The sequence below is a fragment of the Pinus tabuliformis genome, chromosome 9 (assembly GCF_031772625.1).
Source record: "Pinus tabuliformis cultivar Carrire ecotype Pingquan chromosome 9, CPIR1, whole genome shotgun sequence".
NCBI classification, from domain to species: Eukaryota; Viridiplantae; Streptophyta; class Pinopsida; order Pinales; family Pinaceae; genus Pinus; species Pinus tabuliformis.
Genome location: NC_142307.1, coordinates 1,752,299,681 through 1,752,312,001, shown reverse-complemented (window position 1 = coordinate 1,752,312,001; position 12,321 = coordinate 1,752,299,681). Strand labels below are relative to the sequence as shown.

The 12,321-nt window shown below is 32.8% G+C and overlaps 1 protein-coding gene across 1 annotated transcript; it reads right to left on the bottom strand.

The window, feature by feature from the left end:
- Window positions 1-255: 255 nt before the first annotated feature.
- LOC149155737 (dirigent protein 11-like) lies at window positions 256-783 on the bottom strand. Its single transcript, XM_089444509.1, has one exon. The coding sequence runs from the start codon at window positions 781-783 to the stop codon at window positions 256-258; it is 528 nt and encodes a 175-aa protein (XP_089300635.1).
- Between the last annotated feature and the right edge of the window lie 11,538 nt (window positions 784-12,321).

Genomic DNA, 12,321 nt, shown 5'->3' with positions numbered 1-12,321 from the left:
TTTTTCAATCTTCTCCTAATTTTATTGTTATTTTAAAAACACATGACTTACTTGAAATAATAATGAAAAAATATAATAATAACAAGTGAATAAAAATAACTTTATAAACCAGAGAACCAAATAGTAATGTATTATTGGATCATCCTTTCATAAAAAGTCAAAATATTGACTTATAAATGCCTTTATTAATAATACAACGACGTTATTTCGTTTCACAACTCTTAAATAAGAACTTTTTTCACAACGCTTTGAATACTACCGGAGAAGAAAGGTGGTGTTGAATTTGAGAACAGCATTGGGGCCGGAACTGGATTCCGTGGTTACAACCGCATACCCACGAGCAAATCTGAACTTGCCCGTTCCTCCAACGACTGCATACTCACTCTGCGGCTGATCAAACCTGTCGGTTCCCTGGAACTCGAGAGTGCTGCCATTGTACTTCAAATTCTGAAAGATGAGCGTGAAAGCCATGAAGAAATCAAGCCCAGTAACCAGATTTGTATTCACGTATGTTCCTTGCGCTCGGCCCACAACATTGCCAGAGCCGGATTCAGAGCTTGGTCCTCTGGTTATGACATCGCTCATAACTATGACGGTTCCGAACTTGCCCGGGTTTGAAGAAGAGCCTTTTAATCCCGCCACTGGAAACGACGTCAGATTCGGTCCCCTCAAATTGTCGTGCATGTAGAACACCATATTCATGGTACTTTCACGCGCAGTAGCCCGCAGGGAGACGATGACGACCATGGCGGCCATGACTGGAAATAAAAACGCAGTACCCATGGAAGAGTAATGGGATGAACAGCAGCCTACAAAAACAAATGGAGCAGCTAGCAATGTCTATTTGCGGGATAGTGTTCCAGCGCTCATAAATAAAGAGCTGCTACGGGCCGTAAACGACAGGGCTTCCAGATTCTAATCAAGTGGCTTCTGCATTTAATATTGATCCACCGACATGATGCCTCTTCGGTTTCTTTCTCGTTTCCACCATATATATAAATATTAAGCTAATGAGAATACGCTCCTTTTCTGTTTTCTGTCGTTTCCATATAACACAACCAAACAAACCGCACTGCTTTTCTATCAAGACATAGAGAACATAATAATGATATTCATAATATTCTAATCAAATCTACAATGTTGCTTTCTCAGATTGCTTTTTCAGAGTATCAAATTAGGAAATCTACAATGTTTGCTTTCTCATATTGCTTTTTCAGAGTATCAAATTATGATTAGGTTTTTGAGTTGATGATTTTTGATAAGTTTTTTTGGTTTAATTTTTTTAGAATTTATTAAGAATTTATTGAAATCACAAGTTTGTTGGGTAATTAGTGTAAAATTGAAGTGGGTTAGAGGTTTTTTAAAGGTTACAGTCAAAAAACCAGTTTAAATAACACAAATTAAAATTTCACTCAAATTTTTTAGCTAGATTCTGGCACCGGAAAGTCCAAAAAGTCGCACTAAAGACAACTCTTATGATAAGTTATTATGGTGATTTAACCTGATAGCCATTCAGAGTTATAATCTTTGGTTTTGTTTTTCTTTTTCATAATATTGTATGGTTTAATTTTTTTAGATACTATATTGCCATTCAAACTTACAAGCTTGGATTGTTTCAATTTTAATACTATCTGGTTTAATTTTTTAGATGCTATATTGTTTATTATTATTATTATTATTGCAAAAGCGTCGACAGGAACAGCTTAGCGAGGGGGCAACAAAAGATGGGATGATTTTTACGGACTTATTACGGTCAATTACTCAAACAACCTACCACATTATGGAAAGACACCGCAGGACTAAATGGGGGAGATAAGTGCTTCAATAGTAAACCAAATACATACAATAAATTAAGGATATTTATATTTTATTTAATTATATCTAATTTAAAACTAATTTCAATTAATTTCAATAATTATTGGTTAGAAAATTGAGAAAATAAAATCTTTAAAATGATCTTATTGGCTTGGGAGTGATGGATTGCAAAAGAGATTATAATTTCAAGTCATTGATTTTGATATTGATGGTCATTTTGAGAGTGATGGATTGCAAAAGAGATTATAATTTCAAGTCATTGATTTTGATATTGATGGTCATTTTGATGATCATTATAATGGTAAAAACAAAAATATTTATATATAATATTTTTTTTACTCATTTTATTTCAACTTTTTTACAAAATACTAAAAATATTGTTTTAATTGTCGGTATTCTTTTATTCATCCGGTTCCACCCAAACACTGACAAATTATTTTAATCTTTGTTCCATGCCCTCTTCCTGATTTTGTGCACACGTTTCTTGGGACAGGGTTTTAATATTCTTAAGCGTGTTTACTCGCGCAGCACATGCAGGCTCGGCTGTGTCTCGGGTTAGATGCATCTTCTACTCGAAATTTGTTACATGATACTAAGGCTGTCACGAGCATATTGGACTATCCAAGATCCTAATAGTTATTTTTGTATTTTTAATATAATTTATTTAAGTTTTATAGAAATTTAAATATATATATGAAATGATATTTTAAATTTTATGAGATTATTAGTTTTTTCTTCTTCTTTTTTTACAATTTAATCAGTTTTCGATTTAAATTGATGATGAAATGGCTCAATTTTTTAACAATCTCCTTGCTAAAAAGACAATGCAAACACATTGATGCTAACATGTTCTCATAACTTTCTCTCATGCCTTTGAATGTATCACATTCCAAAATGAAATGTTTTTAAGATTGAACAGCATGAGATGTGCAAAATGTACATACCTGTTCTTCCCAAGTTTTCTTTAGGCCTTTTCCATGGTCGTGTTTCACAGGAAGTTGATGTGAGTTGGTCCTTAATTGAGCAATAAGAACCTTTTCCCTTCACGAAATGCTAGCTCCAATGAAATATTTTTGTTGTAGATCACACTTATATGGATTGCAAATGAACTTATATGCCCTTGAGCACTTTTGTAGAGCAGTGGGAATGCAAGTCAATACTAGCAAGACCAAAATAATGATTGTTTCTAATAAAAGGAAGCAGAGCCATCATACTTTCTTCTTTGAGAACAACATTCTTGAAGAAGTAAATGAATACAAGTACTTTGGGATTGATTTCAACAACAAACTCAATTGTGCAGAAAGAAGAGAATTTTAGGAGGGTGGAAAGCATTATATGTTCTTCAAAAGAGATGTATAGAGGCAGAGTTATGGGATTGGGAAACGATTAAAGTGCTTTTTGGACTCCTAGTTTGTCCTGTGATGCTATATGGGTGTGAATTGTGGGGTAGCAACACTCCCGTCTCAAAATGGAAAAAAATTGAGAAAATCCAAAAAAGCTTGATCATGAGCAAGTTCAAAATAAAAAGTTTGGTACCTTATGAGATAATGTTGAGTGAAACAGGAGCAACTTCCATTGAAGCAATTGCTATGGCGCGGCTCATAAGATACCTAAAATGAATTGAACAAATGACAATAGATAGATGGCCTAATGTTATCTTCAATGAAGGCATCAGTGAAAGAAAGAAAACATGGATGAAACAAAACTACACATGGATGCAAAAATGGAATATCTACCTCAATGCATGTCCCACAAATAGTAAGGAGCTAAAGGATTTTGTTATGGAGAAGTTTCGTAAAAAGGTATGGGGAAAAGAGTTTGGTAGAAAGAAGAAATACTACATTGAAGAATTCAACCCTACGTGTGATTTACAACAAAAAGAGTTCATTGGAGCTAGCATTTGGTGGAGGGAAAAGGTTCTTATTGCTCAATTAAGGACCAACTCACCTCAACTTCGGTGTGAAACAAGATGGTGGGCTTAAAGAAGCTTAGGAAGAATGGGTGTGTACATTTTGCAAGTCTAGGGTTGTGGAATAGGAAAAGCATTTCATTTTGGAATGTGATGCATTCAAAGACATCATTGAAAGTTATGAGAACATGTTAGCATTAGTTTCTTGGCATTGTCTTTTTAGCGAGGAGATTGTTGGAAGGTTGGGTCAGCTCATCATCAATTTGAATCGGAGAAGGACTGAATTGCAAAGAGCGAAAAAAAGGGAACTAGTGGTCTCGTAAACTATTTTTAATCTCGTGGACCTTAAAATATCATTTTATTTCATTTCGTTTCTTAAAGTTGAATTTGTGAATGTAATATTTCTTCTTTCTACCTACTACTTTACCTCATACTTTTTTAAAAAAATTCTCCACAACAAAATCCTTTAACTCTTTACTTACTAAAAATATATATATTCCATTTATACTCTTCCTTTACTCTTCCTTTAGTTCTCATGATACAACCCAAACACACACTGATATTATTTTAATCTTCGTTTAATTCTCTCTTCCTGATGTTGTGCTCACGTTTCTTGGGATAGGGTTTTAATATTGTTAAGCGTGTTGATTTTGTCCTCACGTTTCTTGGGACAGGGTTTAAATATGGTTAAGCGTGTTTATTCGCGCAGGAGATGCAGGGTGTGGATAGGGTTTTAATATTGTGAAGCGTGTTTATTCGCGCAGCAGATACAGGGTCCGCCGTTTCTTCTGGTCGAAATTTGTTACATGATGGTAACGCTGCGAGAATTGATCAATATTGGACTATCCAATCGTGTACTAGTTACTTTGGTATTTTTAATTTAATTATTTAAATCTCATAGGAATTTAAACATTAAAAAAAAAAAAAACTCCACAAAGGAATTGTTGTAGATTCACACATAAAGATTTATGGGGTTGAAAGTATGTATTTAATTAAACTCATTTTTCAAAAATTTTATAATTTTTTTTTATTTATTGTGAGTATATATGATATTATACAAATGGTTATCACAAAGATGTAAAAGGTTTATTATGGTTTATATACGGAATATTTAATATTTTCAAGATACTAAATTATTATTATGATGATGATTATCTACTAATATTGAACCTTAAAAAACTAAAAGATTAACTAGACAACCACATTTATATTAATATAAATGTGGTTGATAAACACCAATAAACATATGATATAATAATTTATATTAATGTTAATATTAACTTTAATAGTAATGTTAATAGTATATTAAAAATAATAAAAAAATTAAAATAACTTTACAAATTAATAATAACACATATAAGGAAATATTATTAAAAAATAATTGAAGGCAATTTGATAAAACAAATGATGAATTAAATAAAACATATTAATAAAAATTAATAAACTAAATATATAACATTATTTATGATAGAAGAATATGATAAAATAAGAAATGAAATTAATAATGAAATAATAAAAATAAAAATTAACAATCCAAATAGAAATACAAAATACAAAATTATAACATTAAAGAATGTGAAATGTTGCTAAAATAATGTTGGTAATTAAAAATATAAAATAATGTCACTAATTAAGTATAAGCATAGGAAAAACTAAATACATTGAAGAGAACATAAATTTCAACATGAACAACAATTGTTGTCAATCACTAACAAACATTCACGATAGTTAAGAAATGACGATTCTGACAATGTTTCTCACAATGCAACAAAGAAATGAGATGAAATTTTAAACATTACAGGATCAATGACAACAATCCAAAGTTTAGTAACATTGAAAGAAATAATAATAACAATAACACCACATTCGACAACAAAATTCAACTCTCAACACTCGACCACAACACAATTATTTCATAGCAGCCTCTTCCAAAACACACCCAGAGTGGTGGCAAAAGCAACACCAATTCAAATCAACAAGATAATTATCATGATACTTCACGCTTTCAAGCCAGTCCCTTCATCTTCCTCCCTGATTGTCTTTGGTGCAAATGATATAAAGTTTGAACATATGATTTCATTCCACTCAAAACACATATGCTCATCAACAAAATGAAGATGGAATCCATGTCTTCTATCAAACCTTGCACGAATAAAGGTAACAAAAATAATGGTTTCTGTAATTGAATTAATCGCTCTCATGTAATAATTACCATCAATGTTCTCCATATCTTTGAATCGTTGACAAAAACATACAATTAAAATCAGTACATTCAAAGAGAACAAATTAATGGAAACATAACTATTTATTTATCATTTTTCTTATTTCATATTCAAACATTAATATAAAAGGATTCAAAAGAAGGAAATAATAAAACGCAAGCAACTACAATTTAAGAAATCAAACAACAATTTCTCTAAAATAGTCTATTTACTTAAAAAATAATTCATAAACACTAAATTGTATTGAAGATAAATACCCTAGAAATGATATTGACTTTAATCGCTCCTCCTCTTTCTTTCTAAGTGTAACATATGCACTATCTTTCATTTTTACATAACATTCAAAATAAAAAGGCAGTCAAATCCGCAAACCATCTATTGATTTCACTCTCGATATAGTTGTAAATGGTAGACCCTTCATTTATTTGTCTCCAATATCTATAGTGGCTCGTTGCAAAGTCATTACCTATGATTTGCGCATTGTCAATGCCCATTCCATTCTCAAAGTAATTTGCCTCATATCCCTCTAAGAACAGGTGAAATAGGTACAAGAATTGGAAAATCCTTATCAAATGGAACACCACAATACTTTTCAAACATAACTGTAACAAATTGTGGAAGTTGCGGCGGCTTTGAACTAGGCGCAAAGAAAATATTTTCAATATATCCAAGTGCACCATTAACAAGACCAGCTTCAACCCACAAATTACACATTAACATCACGCGCTCTCCATGACATAAAAGTACTTCATGCTCCAATATATCATCATCACTATCACTTATTTTTGTTCTTCTACTACTTTCTGCAACACATCTTGCAATAGGAGAATTTAATGCTTTAAGCATTTTTCGATTGTGCAAATTGATGAGATTATTTGTTGAAAATAAGTGAATAGAAGAATCAAACAAAATCCTTTGTTTTCAATCCAAGCAAGTGTCAATATGGGTCATAAGAAAATCCCAATCAGCAAGAGAAGGCTCTTCATTTATAATATTGGTTAAAATATTGTGAAATGATGCTTGTCTGGGATCATCTCCTTACTGCCTATAAATTTTTTCTAGAGCCACTACAATGTTGAAGCTTTCCCACAAAACTTTCCCAACTATTCTACCTGCATACAATGGTTTATCCTTAACAAGAGGCAACTGCGCAAGGTCACCCACAAGAATGATGGATTTACCACCAAAAGGACAATCCTTATTTTCATGAAAGGCTTCTCGCAAATGAGAATCTATTTGTATGAATAACCTTGGACCTATAAATCTCATCTCATCAATCAATATATATCAAACATGTCTCATTTCCTCTTGGAACACTATTAGAGCCTTCCCAAACAGTGGCTTCATATCTTTTATAGAAATTTTTAAAGCAAAATGCATTGTTTTCCCACATATGCTAAAAGCAACAATACCAATTGGAGCAAGCAAAAACAATGGGATTTTTCCATTCGTTGTTGCACTAGAAAGGGCATGAGAAATACACCCAATGAGAGAAGACTTCCCTATTCTAGCAGTACTTGGAATAATCATTTTGAAAGCACCATCATTTTCACCTTTAGCAAAGCGTCGGAAAATAATTTTCAAAAGTAGCTAGTTTTTTTCTTCTGATAGAGACAAAGGCGACAAATACATGTCTATAACAAACCCAGAATTCAAAACACCAGCAGACTGTCCATGTTTTTCAAAATTTACCCCTTCTTCTAAGAAATAATTTGACACCATCATTTTCTGCCAATTATAATCAACATCACAGTCCCTTCTACCAAGATTATCAAGGTCTGAAATGTTTACACACCTTCGACAAACTAATCGCAAAAAAACCTGCCACTCTTCAAAATCTCGATCAACATTTTCTTCATGTATAAGTGGCTCCACATCCTTTTCATCACCTTCATTTGGAAAAGGGGCTCGATCAACATGATACACATGATATCTCCAATTTATCCAACTCTCAACAATAGTTTCAGTGGAAAACCCAATATCTGAACCAACATCACGAAATGGCTTGTATAAAAGAAACTCACTCTTTCAAACTCTTTAGACCCCTCATCAGGAACAACTTAAAACCATGGCCAAACATGAATGATAACATGCTTATCAAGTGGCCTCCATTTGTCCTGCCTATGATTTTCCTCAAAACTCCATGATCTTGTTGTTTCTATCAAGCATAAATGTTCCAAAAAATTGGTCGCCTTTGATAAACTTGAATGACAACAAGAGGCATCTTTAGCAACAAATGACACGTCTCTAGAGCTCCAACATCATGCTCAACAAGCGTCTCAGAAAGGAACCTTCTATACGTAGATAATACAGGAGCCTCAAACCCATTCCCACCAGCAACTCTGGTCAACATTTCATGACAACTTTCAAATCTTCTCTCTGCCTTTGAAGCATATTTTGCAATACACTTTAAAACCTGATGTCGAGAGAGAACTAGTTGACAATCAACATTTTCTGTCCACATTGTTAAAACATCGATATTATGAACATTTAAAAGGTCATGATTTTGTGTTGGTTCATACTTCTTTCTCCCTTTTTCATCTATCGACAATGTTGACTATGGATGAAGCTCTCATGGAGCATGATAATAGAATGAAAGAAAATACCCTTTTTTATGGAAACAATAATCAACATTTCACTTTGTCTGCCTTCGCACACAGTTAACTAAATGCTCATAATCTTCTTCGACATTACAAGAAAAAATTTGTTCAGTGTTCAAAACACATGGATCATCATTTAAAGTTCGAGGGATCATGACATTTTGACAATGTATGTCACACGGATTCCATGCTATAACGTATTTGTCAAAGTACCTCTTTGCTATGCCAACAACATTCACATTGGACCAATCCAATGTTTCCATATCTGATGCTTCAGGTAACCAAAAAAAACAATGGATATGGGCAGAACCTCTGTTGCCACTCGTACCTGAAAGGATTGAAAACATGTAATTAAAATATAATAAGCAATCATAAGAACATACATTTCCCTTCAAATCATCATAAAATTGTCAGAAAGGAAGAACAACAAACCTATACCAAAATTCTTTAGCACCAAGATATCTCTGCAAGGCTATGTCACAGAAGATATTGAATCTTTGATGCATGTACATAGAAACTATATGAGGGTACCAAATAACGTTTTGAATCTTTCTGGCATGCTCACATTGTCAATTAAAATCTTTGCTTGAAGGCATAACACTATGCAAATTAGGCCATTTTGCGTCAGCCACACCCAATGTAAAAAACAAAGTAGGGCACCCCAACTGGTTGATCATATCAGTTAATTCCGAATGACACTTTGTCCAATAAGCTCTTGTACCCATAAGATAAGATGAAAAATGCATTAATTTCTTCGCCAACTTATTATTTGGCAAATCAGAAAGATGTTGACACAACTCCTGAACAGTTGTAGGCACATTTTCATGAATATTTTTCTTCAAAAAAATGAAGTTGTTCCTTGACTACAATGCCACATAATCATATTCAACAAGAAATATCGAAAGCGAGGATGGCTTCCAAATCTCTGATCATAAAATATCAATAGATGAAAACCATATTCATGCGCTTGAACATTGCAAATTCGAGGATGCAACCAATCAACATCAATTGTAGGGAATAAAGTGGGGAACACCATATCCAAAAGTCCTTTACTATTATATTCATTAATGATATATGTACCAATATTTGGACAATCTATTGGTTTAGGGGATGTGTTATTTCCATTTTCAATAAATCTTCTAGTTCGATCAACTTCCTGGGATTCATTAGGCAAGCAAGAAATAAAGGATGACGGGTGACAGTGCAAACAATTATCCCCATCTGTTTCAATGTCTGCATCCATCCTAAGTATATCATCAACATGACCATCAACATATTGTAACCTGCTAGAAACATCAGTAGGTATTTCTGGGAGAGAAGCAACTCAATCCATGTCAATTTCGACATCTCTGTAGTACTTGTCCCTTTCAATTTTATAATGCAACGCATCCATCACATGTTGTCTCTTCACATAGCATTCATAATATTCAGATTGTACACCTCCCCTTCTTACAATAAAAAAATCTAGTTCTTCAACAAGTCGTGGAAGCTTCTTTGCAATCGGAGAAATATCTTGTGGAAAACATAGCATGTGGCTGCTATACTTATATTGATCACCACAAGCATGCGTTACTTGCAATATTGTATTTACCCGTGCTATTATCATCTCTTCAACTTGTGTCAAAACTATTAGAACCTCAGGCTGCTCACGTGGATCGATGTTGTTAAAGTGAGAAAAGCGATGAGAACCTTTATCAAATTTACATCTTTTACAAATTGGACCCTCATGCAATCTAACAACTTATATACCGGGATAAAATTCATTACATACATGACACATATGCACAGAAGCCAAACTATCAATCCTCGATTGAAACTTTTTATGCACATCAACCATTTGTTTGCTAAAATGATACAGAACACTTTCACTTTCTCTACGAAACACCATCCTATGTTGCCGATCATGCGAAACAACTCGTGGAATTGGAGTATTGGCTATATCATTTATTTCTATAACATGATGAGAAATCATTCTTCTATATTCACTACACCTAACCAAATTATGCTTGGAACAAAGAAAATAACGTTTGTAAGAATGAAATCTCTACAAGACAAATCAAATTTATATTAATAACAAAAATAAAATTACATTTTATTCATTGTTGCATCGTCCATGTGCAAGTGGTCAAACTGATATTGCTTGCATTGCTTGCAAATTTCTTTGTCGACCAATATTCAACTGAACGAAATTCTTTGAAAAAACATGAACAAAGAAATTTGTAAAACAATATAAATTTAACATTGACAACCAATAAACCTTTGAAAATAAATATGCATTAACCACCTATGCTTCGCCAAGAGGAAAATTATTCTCATATTCTTCAGCTTCAAAAATATTCTCTATAGAACTATTTTGAACGAATATTGGTTCCAACATTTCCAAAATCATCAACCATTCTAGCAAGAATATTACTATCACCAAAAACATGATACACAACAACTTCTTCTCTAGAATCAGATTCCCTATCTTCCATTATAACATTTGTTGCACCATTTCCACAACCCCCAAGGTTCTCATCTCTATCAAGGGTCCCTATGTAAACACAATATTCAAAAACATAGAACATCTGAGAAGATATATGGAAGAAGACCAAAATTTCAAGAGAATCAACAACAAAGCAAACAAAAATGCAAACAAAATCTTCTGCTATGTACAGACAAAATTTTCTAAACTTACGATTATTGTTATTGTACATTTCATCATTTCTTGAAGTTTGACAAGTTGGTCGTCGACCCTCGCATTCAGGAAGAAATAAAGGTTTCACTGCTTCTAAATCTATTTGTTAGTTACTAATGATTTTGACACTGTTCTGAAAAAACAATACGGGAAAAAAAATAGTAAAAAGTTCAAATGCAGAAGAAAAGAAAATGAAAAAGAAAAAAAAAATTGAACTCCCTACATTGTTCCAACAAACACATTACATACAGATTCAGGAGGGGTAGCTATATTAACAATATAGTTGCTACCAACAAATGCTTGACCCTCTTCACCAACACAGTCTCCCAAATTTTCAACCATTTCAGGAAATTCCTCATTCCTACAGTTCTCATGAACTCCAAAAACTTCATTTCTTTCATTTTTTTCACAGGAAATACCATTTTTGTTCATATGAAGACTCTCTTTCGAAATAAAATATTCTGAAAAAAGAGAAAAGTTAGTAAACCTTCAAAAAATATAAGTTGTTTGAGATGATAAACATGCAATGAAACAACAATGAAAACAAAATTTTCACCGCTCTTTTCATACTTACAATTTACAAGTTCTCCTTCATCATTCACTAACGCTCTTTTCTTTCATTGATATTCATCTCTTCTTCGTGCTTTAATGACTTCCTTATTCTTTTGATACCACTTTCAAGTTATTCACTTAATCATTGTCGTGTAGCAGTAAAGGGAGGTTTTTTCGCACCACTCTTGCTTCTTATTTCACTCAAAATCTCTATGAAAAAGTTAAAGTCAGTTGAAAAGTTGTTTCACAATTACATTTCATGCTAAATCATACTCTACAATCTTGAAATAATTAAAAACTCGGAAAAGTGTAGAGAAGAAATATTTGAGAAATTACATTTCCCACGACAAACTTGGAATGCATACAAAAGTTTCCCCTTACACATAATTGATAGAAGAATAGCCCACAGGGCTTTGGATTGACAGTCAATAGGTGTGTTGTTAAGGCACTCCTTGTGATAGGTCACTAGTTCAAATCCCCCTTGGGTGCTTAGGTAGTATTACATATATATATATATTAAAAAAAAAAAATTGATAGAAGAACAAC